Source organism: Eurosta solidaginis, chromosome 2 (assembly GCF_040869045.1).
Source record: "Eurosta solidaginis isolate ZX-2024a chromosome 2, ASM4086904v1, whole genome shotgun sequence".
Taxonomy (NCBI): domain Eukaryota; kingdom Metazoa; phylum Arthropoda; class Insecta; order Diptera; family Tephritidae; genus Eurosta; species Eurosta solidaginis.
The window spans coordinates 247,907,882-247,932,452 of NC_090320.1; the positions used below are offsets into that span (position 1 = coordinate 247,907,882).

At 34.7% G+C, this 24,571-nt stretch overlaps 1 protein-coding gene across 1 annotated transcript in view; it reads right to left on the reverse strand.

Annotated features, from left to right (window-relative positions):
* LOC137240800 (serine-rich adhesin for platelets) overlaps positions 1 to 24,571 on the reverse strand; it is a 160,289-nt gene that overhangs the window by 14,215 nt on the left and 121,503 nt on the right. Inside the window, 4 exon segments of the mRNA XM_067767559.1 lie at positions 3,920 to 4,074; positions 4,152 to 4,316; positions 4,417 to 4,524; positions 10,195 to 10,325. Coding sequence (XP_067623660.1) covers positions 3,920 to 4,074; positions 4,152 to 4,316; positions 4,417 to 4,524; positions 10,195 to 10,325 — 559 coding nt within the window.

Below are 24,571 nucleotides of genomic sequence, written 5' to 3' on the forward strand. Positions count from 1 at the left end.
CATTCTTGCAAACAACTTTCACTTACAACTAACCTTGTGCTCTTAAAACGTGGAATGAAAGAAAGTTACTTCATAGATGGTTCAGTTTATATAGCCAAATTTTCCAGGCCAAGTAAAAAGCAAACAGCATGGAAAATGCAAAAACAAAAAAGGCTTGGCAATGAAGTTAGCTGTGTTTATAGCAAGCCGCGTTGCCAGCGGAAAAAACTTCCATAATTCAGCGCGCCACCTGTCGGGGAATAGCTACGATAGCGAATGCTCTGAAAATCAACTGTGGGCAATGAACTCAACCAAAAATTCAATAAACTGGTTGTATTCAGACAAAAAATCTTATTGAAATATTCAAGATATTACAAGTGACATCAGCTATCGGTGGAATACAAGGGGTTGATAGTCTTTGTGGTTATCGGTTCGCTAACATTGGTCAATGTCGTTAAATAAGTTAAATGCAGAAGCTGTTGTTGTTGTCGCATTAACGACAAAGACACCCGCCGAACATTACAGTAGAAGCAATTTAGAAGCCCCCAGCGGGCTAGGGGGTAAGACTATATTCGCGGTAGGTATATACCTGTCCGCTGCGAATCCCGTTTCACTAACAGACGAGGCTCTGGCGAATCTGTATCCGTCAAAGGACCATCACACCGATAACACTCCCCAAAGCCTTCGGGGAGCAACCTTATCGCTTCAACAACAACAACAACAACACCCGCCGAAGGTTTTGAGGTATTGCCCGACCATCTCGGGAACGATTAGTATGACCACATTAAACTTTCTAGGCCGTCACTTAGCTTCGACATGCCTTACGTGGTGACAATTTTATTGGCGCATAGTCATAGTCACAATAAAATAGGTTTTAACTTTAGTTCCAGCTTTTTTGACACATAACTCATAGAAAATGAAAAAAGTCGCAACTAAATTTAAAACCTATTTTATTTCGACTATGACTATGCGTCATTGAGTTTAAAGGAAGAAAAAGGGCTTCACAACTTATGATGGCGTACAAAAATTTAAATTTGCGTCTATTATTTAGCGAGACTAGCTGGTCATAAATTAAAGAATATCGATAAAAAGTTATTATTGCGTTATATGGCGAAACTCTTGTTCGTTAAAACCTTAACAAGTCCATTTCTTAGGGCCTAAATAAAGCATCAGCTGTCGGAAAGTCGAATGTAAAAGTATAAAAAAAGTCAGCTGTTTTGTTGATTTTTGTATACTCACAATATATTTTTGCGTTTTCTACTACCAAATACATTTACAGTAATCGATTTAACTGGGAGTTGGTGATGGTTTGTTGGTGAATACGAAAGTGTCACGTGAAGCTATCTGAATGATTACTATACTCCAGTAAAATTCTAACTTAACTAGAGATAGTTAAATTTAAGTAACTTGCCGATAAGCGACAAGATTGAAACATGAAATATAGTTCACAACCCGATTACAATGCAATAATAAAATAAAAAAACTCAGATAGGTGACGCATGAATCGAAATATTAAAAAAAAACGTATTTGTGGTCCGATTTGGCTCATATTTGGAACACATATTACACTCAGGAATAGAAAGCGACCTATGAAAAAAATCGCCGCTAGGTGGCGCAGGCATTGAGATATTAAAAAAAAACATTTGTGCTCTGATCAGGCTTATATAGAATAGAAAGCGACATATTAAAAAATATCGCCGCCAGGTGGCGCAAGGATGGAGATATTAAAAAATCGTATTTGTGTTCCGATTTGGCTCATATTTGGAACATATATTACATACGGAAATAGAAATCGCTTTGCGATATGTATTACATACAGAAATAGAAATTGCTTTACAAAAAGGAAAAAAACTTACGCTAGGTTCGGCAAGGATCGAGATATGAAAAATACTCGATTTGGCTCATATTTGGAACAAACTTACATACAGTCCGGTAGAAGTGACATCAAAATACTTTAGAGTTCGAGGAGGGACAAGCATTCCTGGTGCTGAGTTTAGTAAAGTCTTTGGAAGGATTATGTATTGAGGACTTAGATTGTAACAAATTGTAAGAAAAGAGTCCTTGTAATAATGAGTCACTAAATAAACTAAATAGAATGAGAAATAATAGGCAATTAAATAAAGACTAAAAACTTGAAGATTGTCTGATCAACGCTCTAGATTAATGAGGAGTCTGAATACTAGTACCTAGGACCTATCTAATTATTTTCTAGCTTTTATTATTATTATTACTTAATGTAAGCATTGTTTTCAATAAAACTGTTTAACTTAAAAAATTTTTTTTTACTATTTTACTATTTCGTCACATTCCATGCTTCTGTGCTCTATGAACAATAAACTTTATGACAATATCTTTAATAGAAGGTCGACTTTCTTGCCATTTGGTATTTATTTATACTCAGCGTGCTTTGCATACAGAGTATATTAACTTTGATTGGATAACGGTTGGTTGTACAGGTATAAAGGAATCGAGATAGATATAGACTTCCATATATCAAAATCATCAGAATCGAAAAAAAATTTGATTCGAGCCATGTCCGTCCGTCTGTCCGTTAACACGATAACTTGAGTAAATATTGAGATATCTTCACCAAATTTGGTTCACGAGCTTAGCTGGACCCCGAATAGATTGGTATTGAAAATGAGCGAAATCGGATGATAAACACGTCCACTTTTTATATATATATAATATTTTGGAAAACACAAAAACCTGTTTATTTAGTAAATAATACACCTAGAATGTTGAAATTTGACGTGTGGACTAATATTAAGACCAAATTTGAAAAACAATTTTAAAATGGGGGTGGCACCGCCCACTTGTGATAAAATCAATTTTACAAATATTATTAATTATAAATCAAAAATCGTTAAACCTATCGTAACAAAATTCGGCAGACAGGTTGCCGTTACTATAAGGAATGCTTTGAAGAAAAATTGACGAAATCGGTTAAGGACCACGCCCACTTTTATATAAAAGATTTTTAAATGGGTCGTAGACGAATAAAATAAGCTATATCTTTGCAAAAAAGAGCTTTATAACAATGGTATTTCATTTCCCAGGTGGATTTATAACAATAAATAAGAAAAACTTCAAATTTTAAAAAATGGGCGTGGCACCGATCCCCTTTTATGACTAAGCAATTTTCTATGTTTCGGGAGCCATAACTCGAAGCAAAATTAACGGATCGTAATAAAATTGGGTACACAAATTTTCTCTACAGTAGAAAATCTATTTAATAATTTAGGAAAAATTTAAACAAAGTGACATCAGGACGGACAAGGCGACAGCTGTTTCGATTATACCTTTTAAATCTCTTCAAGCCTTTTCTCCCGGGAGTGGGATTTGAACCCGCACTCCTAGGACGGTTGAAGTGTTACAAACGCATTTAGCCACGTCATGCCTTACTTGTTGTAATCCTTATCCCAATTGCTTTCTTTGTATATTTTTCTTTATTCATAGTCCATACTTCGTATGGCGTTATATGGTAAAGTTATGCGTTGGTAAGGCGGTTTCGGAGAAACTTAGTGTTGTTGCTTTGTTCTATTTATAGAACTACAACGAATTAACACCAAAGTAGAAAATCTTTCTAGTAAAATAGACGGGATCGGTTAAAGACCGCGGCAACTTAGATTCAAAAGAAGTTTAAAAGGGTCGAAGACTAGAATAATAACCTATAACTTAGCAAAAAATAATTTTGAATCAATGATATTTCACTTAACAAGTTTTATTGTAAGAGGAAATGGGGATACATTTTTTTTAAACAGGCGGTGCCACGTGTTATGTAGAAAAGTAATTTGTCTGAAATGTGCAATTGAAGCTCACGCTGAGTATATAATGTTCGGTTACACCCGAACTTAGACACCTTTTCTTGTTTTTAATGTTTTTAGTTTTCAATCCGCCTTGACTTTTAAGTTTTAAATGCAAAGGTTTGAAGACTCACCTGTAAAGTACCGCATATCCAAAATTGTGATGGTGATTCCCTAACAATAAAATATCCAGTCTTAAACATATCACCTAACGTCCACATGATGACCATTTGAATGCTCATGCCATATGTGGACTTATTTTTAAAGTTTCGCACGAATTGTGGAGCCCCTGGAAAACGCAAAAAATTGAGGTACATAGATATTTAAAACCTACTCACTTAAAATCAGAATTTTTTATTGCCTTACCCAACATAGCTTCTGTAAATACAGCACAAAAGCCCATTGACTCCATAAACCAATTAACCGATAACATAAGATATGTGATAGCTGCTCCGACTGCCCAAACAACGAGCATAAAATCTACATACGATTGGAAATCGGTCCAATTCCAAAAATATTTGTAATCGAGATCTGAAATGGAATATTAATATTAAAGTTTTATCGAAAATATAAAGCACGATAAAATAACGTGAAGTTTTCTTGAGAACCGCTTAGAGCTTAAATTTCTTACCGTTCAAATAGTGCCTGGAGCGGGCTCGTTTTAGTCCATCAGCATCGATGGAAACTGAACCGACTGTATCTGAGTCGGTTGTTACTTTTGGTAGACGTAGTTCATCAGCTGAAATATTAAACAATCAAAAAAGTGTTTTATACATATGTATATAGGGTATTCCATCCCATTTCGAACAATTTTGAACCCGAACCCTTTAGAATTGGCTGAAAGTTTTTCTTCTTTTTCTAGCTTACGAAAGACGTTTTCAGAAGTTTTTAAAATTTTTTCATTCAACTCAAAAAAAGTTATGAATTTAAAAAAAAAACACCGTTTTTGTTTTCAAAATGCTATAACTTTTTCAAAAATTGACCGTTTGGGATCTTTTTTTTTAAAAATTTGTTTTTAAATGTACTTTTCGGAAAAAATTCAAAAAAATTTTTAAAGTTTATTTTTTGTAATTTTTCATTTTTTCGAGATTTTTCGAACTTCGCCCTTTTTCCCATAAAAAACTTCAATCAATTCTGCAATCATCCCCACTAATCCCGGAGTGTGCCGAGATTTTTTTTTATTTAATTGAAAAAAAAAAAACTTTAAAATTTTTTTGTTATTTTTTCCGAAAAGTACATTTTAAAACATATTTAAAAAAAAAAATGATCCCAAACGGTAAATTTTTGAAAAAGTTATAGCATTTTGAAAAAAACACCGTTTTCCAACTCAAAATAAGTTTTAAATATTTTGAAAAAATTTTTGACCGTTTGGGATCATTTTTTTTTTTAAATATGTTTTTAAATGTACGTTTCGGAAAAAATACAAAATAATTTTAAAGTTTTTTTTTTTCAATTAAATAAATAATTTATTTTCTTTTTTGGCCGTTAGTATATACCTTTGTTGTTATTGTTGATCTCAAGGCCGGATTAAATAAAACGCTTTTATTTGGGTTTAATGATATTTCCACATACAGTGTTAAAGCGCGACCCCACCAGTAGGCTACAACAAAAAAATAATGAAATAATAGAAAAATGTACAACAACAAATCCATCGACCTAAAAGAAAAATTCCGTCTTAATTGTAAAACAGCAAACCCGCCCCGAATTAATGGGCTGCCCAAAATCCACACGGCAGACATTCCGCTTAGACCTATTTGTTCGTCTGTCAATTCTCCGTATGTTTGTTTGCATTTATGGCGACGTGCCACCACCTTATAATGTTCTACCAAGATAAAAAGATATTGTTGCGGGGCTGGCAACACTATTTTTTGTTTTCGTTTGTTTAATTGCAACAACGAAAAAAGCATTGTGAATGATGACAAAGTGTGATCACTTCTGCATAGACGTCAAAATTCCAAAGTGATTGGATCACCTGATTCGTATTTGACTATCGCTATCTCATTCTGTATCTCTTTCTATCACTCGCTGAAGATAGGCGCCGCCATATTGAACAGCCTGTCAAAACGCTGAAAAGTAGCCATAATGAACAGCCTGTCAGGCAGTTGACAGATAAGTGATCACACTTTGTCATCATTCACAATGGAAAAAAGCGACAATAGTACCGACGTGTTTTCCGCGAATAACTTTTAAACGAGATAAAAAATATAGTTTCTGCTTTCGGATTCTGAATCTTGACGCAAATACGCGTCTTTTGATACCGTTGTCGACATGTGCCACCCGAATTTTAAGTGCAGGACTTAAGTTGAAATTTTACTAAATTTGAAAATTAAAATGCTTATATTTCATAAACTAAGAGTTTCCTAGAGTTGCGGACGATAATTTTGTGATTTTTAGGACCCCCTCTACCCCTACAAATCAACAAAAGTGTGAAAATCGTGGCACCTTATTCAAAATATTCCCCAAAGACTTATTTTGAACACTGCTAATAATTTTGTCAGACGAGTTTTGTCCATCAGCGACAGTATTTACCATGAGAAAAATATTATAGTTATTAAAAAGATCTTGCAAAACAACAACTTTCCCACAGAGCTAACCAAGAAAATAATTCGCGATTATTATTCCCGACGCAGTGATAGCGTTAATAAAGAAGCTAAAAACGTCAAGATATACAAGTCTGCAACATATGTCCCGAGATTATCAGAAAGAATAAGATATTCGAACATGTATGACAAAGAAAACGTGCGGTTAGCTTTCACCTATGACAACACACTACGGAAAATTTTCAGTAATCTAAAAGATAAAATCTCAACACAAGAAAAATCGAATATTGTATACAAGATTCCTTGCAATGGTGACGGGTCCCAGATATGCGAGAAAGTATATGTGGGTACTACAAAAGCAAAACTCAAGACAAGGATATCCGCACACAAATCTAACATAATCTTAAGGAACAATTTTGCGGACAATTTTGCGAAATAGCTTTAACTTCGCACTGCCAAGATACAGGACATTACCCGGACTTTGACAATGTCGCTATTTTAGAAAAGGAGAGAAATTATAATAAACGTTTCATGTTAGAAATGATACACATAGTGGACACCCCTAATGATAAGAGGATGAATTTTAAAACGGACATCGCGAATTGTTCACATGTCTACCGCAACCTAATCAGGAACAACAAACATTCGTGACACATTTTTTACCCACCACACAAATATAAAGGCTTCGTCTTCGTTTTGAATGAAATTGTAATGCTGAGATGACCACGCATTTATGTATTCTCCGTCTATTACTTTGTTGTTTTGAAAGTTTTTTGTTTACAATTACGGTTCTTTCATTTGTTTATACTCTCTGTTTAGATTATCAATCGCTGTTTCATTTTATAATTGTTTTGTTAAATGTTAGTCTTGCAAGTGCAGCTTAAGATGTAAGTTGTGTTGATATGATATATGTTAATTAATGTTTTTAGGTGCATATGTTTGTTATAAATACGTATTGTTTTTTGCAGTCCTGATGATGACTTCAGACTGAGGTCGAAATATTGACATTAAATTAAATTAAAACCAAATAAAAGCGTTTTATTTAATCCGGCCTTGAGATCAATTAAATAAAAAAAAAAAAAAATTCTCGGCCCACTCCGGGATTAGTGGGGATGATTGCAGAATTGATTGAAGTTTTTTATGAGAAAAAAAAGGGCCAAATTCAAAAAATCTCGAAAAACTGAAAAATTACAAAAAAAAACTTTACACATTTTTTTGAATTTTTTCCGAAAAGTACATTTAAAACCAAATTAAAAAAAAAAAAAGATCCCAAACGGTCAATTTTTGAAAAAGTTATAGCATTTTGAAAACAAAAACGGTGTTTTTTAAAAATTCATAACTTTTTTTGAGTTGGATGAACAAATTTGAAAAACTTCTGAAAAACGTCTTTCGTAAGCTAGAAAAAGAAAAAAACTTTCAGCCAATTCTAAAGGGGTCGGGTTCAAAATTGGTAGAAATGGGATGGAATACCCCATATATAGATATGATATTTATTGTAGAGAGGTATAACATCCGCTTCTTATTTTCATTTCAAATCGGTCCATTGCTCTTTTTCCCTAATACTTTTATTCTCTTTTAATTCTATCCGGGCGTTACCAGACTCCTCATATTTTTTACCAATGAAGTTACGGCACTGAATATACTCAGCAGTGTAATCCATCTTAATGCTGGAAGGACAGATTCGGTTGTTATGTATCCTGCTAAAGGATGCTCAACAAACGAAACAATGTCATTTCGCTTTGTTGAAAATCAAAATTAAATTAACGAAATAATTTCGATTCGCCACGAAACAAAACCACTACGTTAACGTTAAAAACGTTATGAAACGCTCGCACACTTGTTAAGTTTAACGTTTCAACATATAATGAAGAAGTGAAATGTTTCTAAGCTCTTGAAAGCGTGCCTATAAGTATTCCACACCATCAGGTTTAATGGTGTAAAAAGGAATTGTAACAAAAGAGGTAATACTTAGAGATCAATTCCAAAGCGAGCAGCGGGGCATTCATATGGCTGAGTGGATAAAGAAATCTGCCTTTACACTAGTATAAAGTATGAATGTTAGAGATTTCGAATTCAATATTCACCTTCCGAGAAGCTTGCTGATGAAGAAGTGGACTCCAGAAACATGTCGTAGTAACCATCGTTGTCTGTAAACTTGGTAATTTTCTCTAATATTAATAATGAAATCTATTTTGATAACTGCTTTAACAATAACATTCGCACGTGGAACTTACGATGCATCTTGATTCTGTTTAAAATCTTGCTTTTATACCTGTCCAGTTTTTTCAATGAGCCCATATACCTAGCCTCTCATACATCTCATCTTGGAAGACTAAACCAAAGTCCACATGAAAAAACCGCAAACCGTTTTGGGATGGTTTTCGGAACCACTTCCTGATAGTTTTGAAAATAATTGCAGGATTGCTTCCCGGATTTTGAACTAACGCCGAATAATTTCACAAAACTATTTCAAGACCATTGAGGGATCGTTTCGTAAAAAAGTGCCTTTTTAAACAAAATTAATCTAGTAGATCCTTAAGGACTAATTTATCATCTAATTGTGTTAGCCGTTCTGGTCCAAATAAGTCACACAGCACACATCCAGACATTTTCACATACAAAGGATTATCTCAGGATAGTTCTGGTACCATTATGGTATAATGTTGGGACTGGATTGTTTCAGGACTTTCTTTAGATTATTTCGGGCAATTTCGTAACTATTCCGGATCATTTCAGTACGTACACCCATTAGTTTTGAAATTGGTTTTATAGATAATTTTGTATTATTTTGAGATAATTTTAGAAACATCTATAGATCATTTCAGGTTTTCTCTGGACTATTTCTCTATTGCCAGCATTATCATTTCGGAAATGTTTCGAGGTAAATTTTTGGGCTACTTCGAAACAGTTCAAAAATTTAAGGATGTCCGTTTCTGCCGTATAGGAGATGAAGATATTTAAAACTGAATATCGTACATGCCCACGCGATAAAATTTTTTCCCAAATAAATATCATATTTGCTGGTTGTTGTAAATTTTTATCGAAGTACTATGAGTCTTTTAAACGTAAATTTCTAAAACTGGTTTGGAAATTTCCACACAATAGTAAAAATTTCTTACGATTTGTTCTGTACCAAAAATGGAATCTACTATATATTTGTGAAAGTATATCTGTATGTATGTTTGCAGCCTAAACCGCAAAATGGAATCGAACGAAATTTTGCCATGACATACCCTGAGTGCGTCAATCTATGGTAGGCTATATAAAAAAAAGTTTTCGACAATGGGGCGTGGCACCTCCCATACAGCTGGAATTTTTCGTAGTCAATATATCTGAAAGTATTAAGGCTAGACGACTGAAATTAAGTGAGTGGTTATATGAGACCAATCCCTATCCCCTCCAGAAAAACTGAGTATAACGAAAAAGGGCGCGTGGCACCTCCCATACAACTGGAATTTTTCGTTGTCAATATATCTGAAAGTATTAAAGCTAGACGACTGAAATTAGGTGAGGAGGTATATAAGACTAGGTATATAAGACTAATCCCTACCCCCTCGGGAAAAATTGGGGATAGCGAAAAAGGGGCGTGGCATCTCCCATACAAATGGGGGTTGGGATTAGTCTAATATATTAGTCTATATAGTACTGCTTTTATTTATACCCGAACGACGTCGGGTACTCTGCTAGTGCTATATAAAGTCCGCGTTTTTTACCTGCATATGCGTTTGGACTTAAACTTTGTATTTTGAGATAAGTGTTGTGCGCTTGTCCCTTCATACAAAACATGAGCGCAAACGCATACGCGTGTCAGAAAAACGCGGCTAATATTGATAATTTTTCACAGGGAAAAACAACAGCAGATTACTTACCGGAATATGTGTGCTCCCTTTTAGTTGCATTCATACGTTTCACTTTGACGCATAAATGTATCATAAGAAACATGGTAATGTTCATTACAACGCTCTGGACGAGAAGCGGAAGCTCATATTTTTTGGAAAACCTGAAAATTAAAGGAAAGGACATATTAGGAAGATATGTAATATGTAGACATTTTAGGTTAAATGATGCCTATGGCAGTAAACCGCAGAAAAGTCTAATTCGGGCGGTGTTAAGGACGCTCCTTAACTTTTGGAGATAAAGGTCAAAATATTATACACCCTTTATAAATGCAGTGCTTCGCTACAAATGGTATCACTAGACAGCTTTTGATATTTGTATTTAATGAAGATGTTTCCTTTTTTTATATATTAGCACAATTATGCGTACAACACTCTCTGCCCTTATCTTAAATTACATAATTTAAGCGCAAACGCATATGCGATGTCCATTGATTGGGTGCTCACTGACTTTTAACGATACGATTTGTCGAATTTTGAACTGACGATAGCGATATTGCTATTCACTAACTCAATAACGATGCGATTTGTCGAGATTTTAATTAAGGATTTTTTCGCTTGCCTTATCGAATGTACTATTCACTAACTTAGTTTTAACGACTCGAAATAAATGACATTTAGATTTCGTTTTAATAGTAGAAAGGTGGCAGCACTGCTTAACGAAACCTAAAAAATGCGAAAAGCACAAAAGGAATGTGATAAATAACTAAATTCCGTATACTAACTGCTTTTAAAAGTCATTATTGTGCAAGTTTTTACATATCTTAACAAAAGGTAAGTAAATGCGGTGTTAATTTCTTTTCGTTATAGTTATCGATTCGCAAATAAAGCGATGGCAAATGTCGTTAAAAAAGTTAGTGAATTCCAATACAGCTGTGTTGTTAAATAAATGGCAAGTAAATTGGCTGCGTTAAAAATTACGAAAATTATATTTCTTGCAATTTTAGTTAAAAAAGAAAATCGGAACTTTAATTAAATACTTTCAAACACGACAAGCTGCTTTATTTGTAAATCAAATGGCATTTGAGTACTTGGCTTACGTTTTATCACAAGATGAAAAATTACTAAGTCCATCGCCAGTGGACAGACACCTTCTTAGAGAAGTAGATGACCCATTCCATTTGAATGCAACGGAGTTTCGAAAGCTGTATCGACTAACCCCAGACTTGGCTCATGATATTATTTCTCAATTTGATGGTTAATTAAGGGGTACAATAATAACTGCGATATCAACAGAGAAAAAAAAAAAATTAATACTTATTACCGCATTTACTTACATTTTGTTGAAATATGTAAAAACTTGCACAATAATGACTTTTAAAAGCAATTAATATACGGAATTTATTTATTTTTGGCACTCCTTTTGTGCTTTTCGAATTTTTTAGGGTTCGTTAAGCTGTGCTGCCACCTTTCTACTATCAAAACGAAATTTAAATATCAACTATTTTTTTTATTTTTTTTTTATTACAATTAAAACACTAGCTAGCTTCCCGAATTGCATGGAAAGCAACAATAAAAAGTAATCGAGTTGAGTTGGCTAAGCGGTTTCAACTGAAACCGCTTAGGTAATTGTCGACCTGATTGATAGTGTTGTATAGTGATGCATATTCAAAAATAGGGCACTATTGTGAACGAGCGAATGAAATGAACATACGAACGTGCAGATAAGCAAAAATAACAAAATAACAGCGTGGCGGCAGGGCGACATACATACAAACAAACACACGCATTTCATGTATTTTGTTTTTGTAATTCGCTGGTTGAGTGTCAAAAACATACTGCGCTAGAAGTAGAAATGTCATAGCAGCTAAAAAAAGTAACATTTAGCTGATAAACTTCCACCATCTGTATGGTTTTGCCATAATGAAACTGTTTAGCTAGTTGAAGCGTTTTTTTCAAGCTCGCTTGGAAAAAAACGACTATTAAAACTAAGTTAGTGAATAGTACAATCGATAAGGCAAGCGACAAAATCGTTAATTAAAATCTCGACTAATCGCATTGTTATAAGTTAGTGAATTCCACTACTGATCATAGATTACAGTATATTGATAAAAAATTGTTATTGAAAATCGAAATCGTTATATTTATCAATTTTTTTATAATGACGGCGAACGTTAAAAAAGTTACAGAATTCCATTACTGTAATGGACTTTACTAGCTTGTTTAACGATATTTGCCGTCAGTATAATAGTGAAAGGATAAGCATTGCGATTTTGATATTTAGTTACCATTTCTTTTATAGAAATACATTAACCAACAATTAGCTTTGTCGCTGAATAATAGAAGATTATTTCAATGCTGTTAACGGTATTATTTCAGTACTGGAATTTTGTAACTTTTTTATAGACAGTCGGCATCGCTATATAATGAATCGATAAACATAACGATTTCCAGTACCAATTTTTATCGATTATCGTTTATCTATAATCAGTTTTTTTCGCTTAACATTACAAGAGTGTTTAAAATTTTTAAAGGTATTAGCTTTGAAGTCACTTTACTTCCATTTAAACTCAATAGCGCATAGTCAAAGTCGAAATAAAATAGGTTATATATTTAGTAGCAGCTTTTTTGACAGATAGCTCATGGAAAATTATGTCAAAAATCTGCAACTAAATTTAAAAGTTATTTCGTTTTGACTATGACTATGTGCCAATAAAATTGTAAACCCATTAGAACTGCTTAAACTCAGTTATCGCAAGCGAAAAATCGTCAGTTAAAATCTCGACAAAGCACATCGTTAAAAGTTTGTGAGTTAGTATGCAAATAAATTATTTACGATGCAGTTTTTTTTTACATTTTTAAGGTTCTTAAGTAAGTTGGTTGATTAAAGGCGTGTTCGGAATGCAAACAGCACATTTTCTAAAAACTGAAAAAAAGTCACATTACACAACACCGTACGTGACCTTGAGCTCATCCCTTGGGCATTGACGCAATCGAAATTAACTTGGGGGAAAAGATAATGAAATTTATCCATGATTCCAAGTTCTCATGTGCTATTATGCGGTTTCCTAAAATGGTTTCTCTGCTGCCGACAGCTGTGCAATAACAAGGGAAATACCATAATTTACGCAGTCAATCCCAAAAATTCCGGATATCTTTCACATTTTACGAAGCCATTGTCTAATTAAAATGTCGATTATAAATTACACGAATATTCATAGTATATATTTTTTGTGTACATAAAATATTGTAACGAATTTGCTTGCAAATCCTCTTATTTCCAATCCTCTGCTAAGTTCGAATCACTAAACTGTTGAATAAATAACTCCAATTTGTAATAATGCAAAATGGCCTTTATTAAAGTACTTCACAATACACTCAAACTGTGCAACGAATAGCTTGCGTAATAACCACACTGATTGATAGCTCAATGAAACTCTATTATTCAAAATAATACTGCTATTGCTCGCTAGATATCGTCTTAATCGCAACTACTTGACAACTCAAATCAAACTGAATTACTTCTTACTCGCTTGCCCCGCTTTTATAGTTTACGCTGCATACTTCTAGGCTCTTCGATTTCCAGAACTTACTAGTTGTTTCGGCTACAAAATCGCCAGCCACAACTACGTGCACAAATTATTGCTCTCTCTTGTGACAACTCAGATAAGATATATGCATGTGTTTGTAGTTTACAGTCTCCCGCACACACATAAGCGTATAAGTAAATTCATCGGTGTGTGACATCTCATCTCTCGCTGCCTTGTACGTAAATGTTGCTCGTCGGAATGCGTACATATGTGTAGACGCAATTATTGATTCGTTTATGTAGATACATAATGATTGAATTATTGATGTGCATTCACGTCACTGCTTAGATCGGCTTAGAGCTGGCAGCACTCCTTAGTTTTGCTAATATTCGTAACAATATATATAAACACGAGCCTATAGCTCTATATATTTGTACTTATGGAAATGTGTGTAGTGACGTGATTTTCATCAAAATCGAAATTAGTAATAAAAAATGTAATTCCAGTGACGGTAGCTGATCATAAGTAAAGGGTTACTGCACTGGCTATCGAGATTTTAACAAACGATATTTCGCTTGCGATATTGATTTGCACAATCAATTCCTTAACTTAGTTTTAACAACGCTAACGAGTTTACTATAAGATTTAGTTTAAATGGAAGGAAAATGGCGCAGGCTAACGAATATCGATAAAAACTCTTTACTGAATACTATGGTGGAATTTACTTTTAACGATGCGATTTGTAGAATCTTTTCGTTGGCTTACTATAACGATTATGCTTTTTACCTTTCGAGCAAAAGCCGTTTGCAATCTTAAAATTATCTTCTATAATTTAGCGACAACAGCTGATCGAAGTTTCAGGAATATCGAAAAAAGTGGCCAGTGCAGTGAAATGCAATAAGTTTTTTAACGATTTTCGTGATCATTAATTTGGCGAATCGATAACCATAACTATTTCGGTGTTCAATAGTGGAATTCACTAACTTATAATGATGCGATTTGTCGAGATTTTAATTAACGATTTTATCGCTTGCCTTATCGATTGTCTTATTCACGAACTTAGTTTTAACGACTCGAAATAAATGACGCTTAAATTTCGTTTTAATACTAGAAAGGTGGCAGCACAGCTTAACGAAAGCTAAAAAATGCGAAAAGCACAAAAGGAATGTCAAAAATAAATAAATTCCATTAGTATATGGCTTTTAAAAGTCATTATTGTGCAAGTTTTTACCTATTTTAACAAAAGATAAGTAAATGCGGTATTAATTTATTTTTTTCTCTGTTGATATCGTATTTATTCTTGTACCCCTTAATTGACCATCAAGTTGAGAAATAATATCATGAGCCAAGTCTGGGGTTAGTCGGTACAGCTTTCGAAACTCCGTTGCATTCAAGTGGAATGGGTTATCTACTTCTCTAAGAAGGTGTCTGTCCACTGGGGATGGACATAGTAATTTTTCATCTTGTGATAAAACGTAAGCCAAGTACTCAAATGCCATTTGATTTATATAGCAGCTTTTCGTGTTTGAAAGCATTTAATTAAAGTCCCAATTTCTTTTTTAACTAAAATTACCAGAAATATTAATTTCGTGATTTTTAACGCAGCCAATTTACTTGCCGTTTATTTAACAACACAGCTGATCGTAGATAAACAAATATATACAAAATAGTTACTGAATAACAAAATCGTTATAGTTATCGATTCGAAAATAAAGCTATGGCAAATGTGGTTAAAAAGTTAGTGAATTCCACTACAGTTTTAGCATCGCTAACGAGATCAAAATTGTTATAGGTTTAAATTAAAACGGAATTTGAGCAAAAACCGTTTACAAACTTAAAATCATCTTCTTTAATTAGTCGACAACAGCTGATCAAAGTTTAAGGAATATTGAAAAAAGTGGTCAGTGCAGTGAAATTCACTAAGTATTTTAAGGATTTTCGTGATCGATAATTTGGCGAATCGATAACCATAACGATTTCGGTGTTCAGTAATGACGTTTTATCGATATTCTTTAAACTATGATCAGCAATTATCCCAAAATTATAGAAGAACATTTTAAGTTTGTCAACGGCATTAGCTTATATTCTATTATTCTTCCATTTTAAATAGTTATAATTTTCAAATCGTAAGCCACGTTAAAACAGAGTTAGAGAATAGCAGAATCGTTATCGCAATATAGCATTCACATTGCGCCATAGACTCGAGTTTATTAGCCATTAGTTAAAATCCCGACACATCGTATCATTGAAAGTTAGTAACCTCCACCGCTGATTTAGTAAATAGAAAATTCGTTACAGGAAATGTAATATTGGTAGTTGAAATTTCGACAAAACGCATCGTTAAAGGTATGTAAGTGATCTCTACTACTGGGTCAATGGAGAAGTTTTAACCCAATCGTTAAAAGTTACTGAATTTCACAACTGTAGTCATGGAAAAAAATGATATCCTATAAAATGGTTCAGATAGTAAGGCAACTACAGATAATTTGTTCCAGAGTGGACACGAATGACGCCAAAATATGTAAGATATAGCTTAGATTTGTATGGGAGGTGCGTATACCCAAACAGCAATTGCACTAACTCAATATCACCTTAACTTGACTTCAGCTGACAAAAATGTTGCTAAAAGTATGGTAGTCAAAATTTATTTATCGAACCTTTTTAATCCCCCGCATATCAATTAAATGAGCATTCCGCAAATTTACAATACAACATACATATTAGACTGGGTCGATTTATTAACCGATATCGCGTCATCGATTTTTTGATAGGATTTGTGCTCAGGAAAGAAAAGTTCCATTACGCATACCCAAAAAAATTATTTTCGAGCCTGCGAAATTAAAATTTTTTGACTTTGATTTTTAAGATTTTTTTCATATTTTAATTTTCATTTCATTGTAAAATTTTCATGTATACCCTGTCCTGAAAATTTGTTTAATAGGTCATGAAAAAAACCTTAAAAATCAAAGTGGAAAAAAGTCAAAAAAATGAAATTTCGCAGGCTCGAAAATTATTTTTTTGGGTATGCGTAGTGGAACTTTTTTCTTGAGCCCAAATTCTATCGAAAAATCGATGGCTCGATATCGGTTAACTTTCGTCCATATAAATCGACCCACCCTAATACATACATACATTTTGTATGTAAATAAGAGTGGGCGTTAATGCAGTCGTAATCTGATAAAAAACAAAGAGCAAAGTGGTTACTAGTATGATTTTGTGCTAGACAAAATAAGCCAATTTTGTTAGAAAGCACTAATTTCCATTTTAAAAGCCCACAAGAGAAATGAAAAGTTAGGTGATTTAAAATTACGAGCATTTTTGGTACAAACTATTTTCACTTTCCAGATTTGTATTTACGCGCAATCTCGCGTGGCATTCACTCAGTCAGATTTTTGCGACTGCAATCTAACTAGTCCATAAAGCATCATATAACTACAGGTACGTGCAGGTCCTAAACTTTCGGGAATAGAAGAATGGCTTTAAATGGAAAAAGTTACTCTAAGTGCTATTAGAGCTCGAGTTGAAATGGTTCTACTTGCGCTAGCGAACTAGTTCCTGGGCCACATTCACCGCAATTGCTCTTTCACCGCAGAAATGTTTGCTCAGGCAGGCCTCAAAGTATTTAAGTTTTATGATAAAGATTGCCATTGAAGACCAACATTGGAAGCCCAGTATTTCTTTAGAACATTGTCCTCATAGTATTATTTGGGATCAAAAGATAAAAGGCGTTTAAGTAGTATTTCACTTTTTACATATTGAGCACTACATAGCTCAATCTTGTGGAATGCTTTTCGAACAGCTTCGCCACTGTAAAAATTCCGAAAGTATGTGGACACCCTCCGGGTCTAGGGGGAATCAAGAGTGAATTTGTAGCGCCAAAGTGAGCCACAATGCGAAATAGTCAGACTGGAGCGATTGCGTTCATGTAGACACATGAATGTCGCAGACTCGCCACTCGCGCATGCAATGTAATCATCAAGTCGAATATCTTTGGCTGACCTCGATTGAAAGGCTGAGTTGTATAGCACATTTGGAGTGTTAGAAAGAAAGAATGAAGATGTGGGGGTTGTCGGGAAGTTTGGTCGGATCTTCAGAAGCAACTGGGGCCTGAGTCATAATGCGGTTCGTACAACACATCGTATCGTCATCGTAGGTTGTGCTACGTACGAGGCCGCCAAGCAAAGGGCAAGTTGATTGCGTGTTTTCCGGTGCGTTACAATTTTTCGACGGACGTGACGTAAGTTTTACTGGGTACACTGCCTTTCGATCTGGTGGTCTTGCAGCATTGCTGTCAGAAGTCAAAACCGAAGCCACAACCAAAAGCATGTCATCGTTTCATCATGGTTTACCCGATTCTTGTCTGATTGTTATTGATGGGATGTGCGCATTGCATCCATTCCTTATTGGTTTGTTGTCGGTGACGAGTTATCGACTTGTTATCAAAGTGTTATAAGTTGCTATCGATAACAAAGGTGGTCGTTGAGTTATCGACTTTTTATAGACGGGTTATCGTTTGTTAATCGAAAAGTTATCGATATGAAATCAAAAAGTTTTCGATTTATCATGCAAAAGTTATCTATTTGTTACCGGAGTGTTACCAATTTGCTTTCGTCGTGTTATCGAAATGTTTTTAGAAAGATATCGATTTAATATCGAAAAGTAATCGAATTGTTATCAGTGGGTTATTTATTTGTTATCAAAAGGTTAGCGGACTGTTACCAGTTTATTATGGCAGTTTTACCAATTTGTATTCAAACAAGTTGGATCATACCAGCGGTATGCTACAATCAGTTCGTTTGACTGCAAGGTATTCTCACGTACACGAGAACAAACATATCCAAGTAAATTTATATATCAAATTTAGCACGTGACATCCTCAAGTGTTGCTCCCCTTGAATATCGTAGTCGTAAGTGAAAGGAAACTCATAAAAATTTCTATGTTTTCCCAACGCCCACGGCTAAACACATGTTCTTACGCGTTTGGCCGAAAGTTAAAAGGCAAATTGTCACGAAAGCGTTAAGTAAGAAGGAAGTAAAAATAATTTGAAAAGTTTTATGCGCCTTCAGCTGCATGGATAGTTGCCTGACAGTATGCGTAACAGCTGCTACTACTAGGGATGCGGAGAAGGGGGTACTGCTGTTTGTTTTTTATGTTCCCACTTGCTTGCAATTGTGGTGTTTTTGCTAATTGCGTATGTAAAAGAAAACCTATAAAATAGTTGTGCATGACAAACGTCAAGTATTTATGTATTTTGGGTTTGATGGCAAGATTTACGACATTAGTCTAATTAATTTTTAAGAAGTAAGCATTGTTGTGAAAAGTATTAAGGATACATAAATATTTCCATAGGTGGACGCCTTTTCGAGATTTCGCCATAGAGGTGGACCAGGGGTGACTCTAGAATGTGTCTGTACGATATGGGTATCAAATGAAAGGTGTTAATGAGTATTTTAAAAGGGAGGGGTGACTACAAATTGTTTGTACAATATGGGTATCAAATTAAAGGTATTAATGAAGGTTTTGAAAGGGAGTGGCCCTTAGTTGTATATGTGAAGGCGTCAATAAACCAATCCAATCACCATGTTTCATCCCTTTTTTGTATTTGGTACAGAATTATAGCATTTTTTTCATTTTTCGAAATTTTCCATATCGAAAAAGTGGGCGTGGTCATATTCGGATTTCGCCCATTTTTAACACCAAGATAAAGTGAGTTCAGATAAGTACGTGAACTAAGTTTAGTAAAGATATATCGATTTTTGCTCAAGTTACCGTGTTAACGGCCGAGTGGAAGGTCAGACGGTCGACTGTGTATAAAAACTGGGCGTGGCCTCAACCGATTTCGCCTATTTTCACAGAAAACTGTTATCGTCATAGAAGCTTTGCCCTTACCAAATTTCATAAGGATTGGTAAATTTTTGTTCTACTTATGGCATTAAAAGTATTCTAGACAAATTAAATGAAAATGGGCGGAGGCACGGCCACTTGGAAGTCTATATCTATCTCGATTTATACCTGTACAATCAAACGTTATCCAATCAAAGTTAATATACTCTGTGTGCAAAGCACGCTGAGATTAAAAAAAACTCACACTCCGCATGGGGGAAAATCTAAAACACCCCTCGAAGAAAAGATTTCAAAAACCAAAGCTAATTTTAACTTGTATTTTGTTAGACAAAAATAGATTAGCAGAGTACTTACTCCAAATAAAAAGTTGGAAGTTTTTGTAAAAGCTATCGAATTTTTTTGATGTTTTTGAGATTGGTTTACATAGTTTTGGTAAAAAAATTCAAAAAGATTTTTCTCAAAATATCGAAAATAAAAAAGAAATATTTAATAAAAATTGCCACTGCTATATTTCTGTTCACTACTGTAGATATAAAATCCAAGCCTTAGCAAAAATAAAGTCATCATCATAGAGCTGCAATAAACTCCAGGAAGGGGTCTTTATAAAAATGTAATCTCTTTGCGATCTACAATGCCTTGATGTCGTATGCTGTGATGTTACAGGAACGCACGCGAAAAACCTATCGGTGCAATTAACGAAGTTATAGTGGAAGACATGTGATGCCGCTATAATTGCTGGATGGTACAACCCAGAGTGATGTAGAGGTTCTACCTTCCTATACATATGAATACACATACTTTAATTTGCTGGTGTTATTTGAGACAGACTCACACACACCGTTATGGAGAGAAGTCACCAACAAATCAAAATATCGAGAGCAGAGAGTTTGTGATGATATGAAGTTGTCTGCTACGCACAATATTTGTTATACATTCCTACTTTATCAAAACCGCCCCTTCGACCACTTCTCAAACTTATATCCTTATCCATACATAAATAAACAAAAGTGAACGAAGTAATGGTTATTCTACAATGTAGTGACTGAAGGCTTATGAGTGCACATCTATCTTTATATGAGGGAATCGGCTCAGAGAAATTTGGCGAACGCAGCGAAAATCGAACATAAGTTCTTTGCACCCGTTCAAGCCTCATAATATGGCATTCATGATATGGTGGCCAAATGAAACAAGCATATTCCAGCTTAGAAAGAACGAGCGACGTGAACAATATTCTAAGGATATATGGATCAGTGACATCTGAGCTAAAACGATGGACGAAAGTTAGAAATGAATATGGCTTAGCAATGGTAGAGTTTAAATGAGTCGTAAATGAGAATTTCGAGTCAAAAACTACCCACAGCAAAGTCCTTAATCTCATTAAAAGTTGAAAGACGGAACGAAATGCATCCAATGATTCACTTGGATTGCGCTCGTATCTTGTGTTTGTTGCCGATCGCTGAACACAGTGGGGCGCATGTGTGGTAGCTAGAGTTGTGAATATTTACGATACTACCGAAGTCATTGTAACTATTAGTGGAGTGAATAATTGTGATGTACGACAAAAAATACTCGGCTGTAATACGTGAGAACTTGTTCATGTAAAATGTGATATTTTTGCCGTAAGAAAAATAAAGAAGAGGTTAGCGAATATGGTCCTGAAGATGAAAACCCGTAGGGATAATCAAATTGGAAGCCACACGGAATTGAAGAAAAAAAAAAGGTGGTGTTTTCAATTGGCGTCAGTTATCTTGAAAAATATATTATTGTCGCAAATAAATGAATTATTGAATAAAGAGCTCATACTTTATAAGTCACATTTTTACGTCTAAATATAACGACTTTTCAAGGAAAATAAGAAAAACAAAAGATTATTTGGTACGGTGTAATGTATTGTTACGAATATTAGCAACACTAAGGGGTACTGCCATCTCTAAGCCGATGCTAAGCAGTGACTTGCATGCACATCCATAAATCAATCATTATGTATCTACACAAACGAATCAATAAATTATGTCTACACATATGTACGTACACGCAGGGAGAAGCAGTTTTGATTAAGACGCTATCTGGCGAGCAATAGCATTATTATTTATTGTGAAGTACTTTAATAAAGGCAATTTTTCCATTATTCAATATTGGAGTTATTTATTCAACAGTTTAGTGATTCGAACTTAGCAGAAGTTTGAAAATAAGAGGATTTGCAGTAAATTCGTTACAGTATTTATAAAAAAATATTCTAAATATATCCCAGAAGAATATCTGGAATGAGCTTTCCTTGATAAGGTATTACAAATCGCTTCTACCCTAGAGCCACGTTCGTCTGCGCGCGATTGTGAGTACTCACTGTGCTCCTTCTCGATTAGCTACACCGAGTGTGAGCAAGGTGTGAACTGTTCCTTTGGTAGCGATAAGTCAAGGCCTTCGCTTCATATAAAAAATAATTGATGAAATCATCTAAAAGCTCTTAGCACATTGCAGAAAAAATTCCATAAGTGCTTTTTACTCCTTCCACTACTTCGACTGGGATATCTATACACTTAACCTATTTTCATATTTATTTACTTTAATCGATTTTCAGTTCACTGCACCTCCCTTATAACTGGTTATTAGTATGAATAACATGATTTGTTTATTTTATCAAGTTATTGAGCGAAAGTATAACGCTTCACGCTTCTAAACAAAACTAATTAAACAAATATTGAAATACAAAATATTTACTGTAGCAGTTAAAATAAATAAGGGATAGAGGGAAAGACACTAATAGCAGGTTCTATGAGTATGAGAAGCTCATTTTGTAATTAAGTACAATCTATTAACATATCTTCCTGCATTTTCATTTATTCAAGTAATTTTATATATGAAAGTGATATGTATGTATGTAACATAACAAAAGTTTGCAGCAGAGTGAGCAAAGAAATAAAACAAACCGTTTTCTGTTGAACGCACCGAAAAATATTCCACACTATTTGCGTTTAGGAACACACTTTATATATGTATGTACCAAAGTGTGTATTAGAGGAATCGAAACAAAATGGCAAAAACTAGAAACAAATTACAAGGCGAGCAGCGGGGGATTCAAATGGGTGACTGAATAGAGACATATACCTTAACACCAGTATGAATGCAGGTGTACTCGAGTTAGAAGCTCAGCACCCAAAAAGCTAGCTGAAGAATGAGTGAGCCTGTCCAGCTCACTAAATACATACAAAAAGATTTCTTTTTCACACTTAAACATAAATGAAGCATCAATTATCCCGGTTAACTAAATCGAGAGCACACCGAAAAATCCTAGTCTTTTATTGGGCCTCGCTGGAGTGTCATTTTTGAAAATCAAACAAGTAAGAAGGGGACTGTCTTCGGCTGTGCCGAAGACTTCATACCTTTCATGAATGGGGCTGAACAATAATCTTATCCCGTTCGTAATCTCCGAATAATCAGATGTATAAGATAAGAAATATATAGTGAACAGATCTACATACCTTAACGATTTTTAAGATAAATATAAAATAAAAAACAGGTAAGTAATTTGTGTGAGGATGCAAAGTTTCAGGTTTTTTGTGGTCTGCGTGTAAAAACTATGACTACGAATCACGTATTTCAACAATATATAACGTAAACGTAACTATTTGATGAAATTTGATGAATTTTAAGCTTCTAGCCGTAAAAAGGGGGCAAAAATTAGAGTTTATATGGGGTATATAATATATATACCACCGATCTCTATGATTTTTTCAGACAACAATATATGCTATACACGTAAGCATCTGGTGAAATTTGAAGCTTCTAGCTGTTAAAATGGGGAAGAAATTGCGCAAAGTTTCTTATCTGAACAATCGGTTGTATGAGATATATACTATATATACCACCGGTACCTATGATTTTCTCAGACAACAATATATGCTATACACCTAAGCATTTGGTGAAATTTGAACATATCTAAACGATTTTTAAGATAAATATAAAATAAACAAGTAAAGAAGGTTAAGTTCGGGTGTAACCGAACATTACATACTCAGTTGAGAGCTTTGGGGACAAAATAAGGGAAAATCACCATGTAGAAAAATGAACCGAGGGAAACCCTGGAATGTGTTTGTATGACATTTGTATCAAATGAAAGGCATTAAAGAGTATTTTATGAGGGAGTGGGCCATAGTTCTATAGGTGGACGCCATTTAGGGATATAGCCATAAAGGTGGACCAGGGTGACTCTAGAATGTGTTTGTACGATATGGGTATCAAATTAAAAGTATTAATGAGGGTTTTAAAAGGGAGTGGTGGTTGTTGTATAGGTGGTCGCCTTTTCGAGATATCGCCATAAAGGTGGACCAGGGGTGACTCTAGAATGCGTTTGTACGATATGAGTATCAAATGAAAGGTGTTAATAAGTATTTTAAAAGGGAGTAATACTTAGTTCCATAGGTGGACGCCGTTTCGAGACATCGCCTTAAAGGTGGATCAGGGGTGACCCTAGAATTTGTTTGTACAATATGGGTATCAAAAGAAAGGTGTTAATGAGTATTTTAAAAGGGAGTAATCCTTAGTTCCATAGGTGGGCGCCGTTTCGAGATATCGCCACATAGGTGGACCAGGGGTGACCCTAGAATTTGTTTGTACAATATGGGTATCAAACGAAAGGCGTTAATGAGTATTTTAAAAGGGAGTGGGCCTTAGTTCCATAGGTGGACGCCGTTTCGAGATATCGCCATAAAGGTGGAGCAGGGGTGACCTAGAATTTGTTTGTACAATATGGGTATCAAAAGAAAGGTGTTAATGAGTATTTTAAAAGGGAGTAATCCTTAGTTCCATAGGTGGACGCCGTTTCGAGATATCGCCATAAAGGTGGGCCAGGGGTGACTCTAGAATTCGTTTGTGCAATATGGGTATCAAACGAAAGGAGTTAATGAGTATTTTAAAAGGGAGTGGGCCTTAGTTCTATAGGTGGGCGCCTTTTCGAGGTATCGCAATAAAGGTGGACCAGGGGTGACTCTAGACTTTGTTTGTACGATATGGGTATCAAATGAAAGGTGTTAATGAG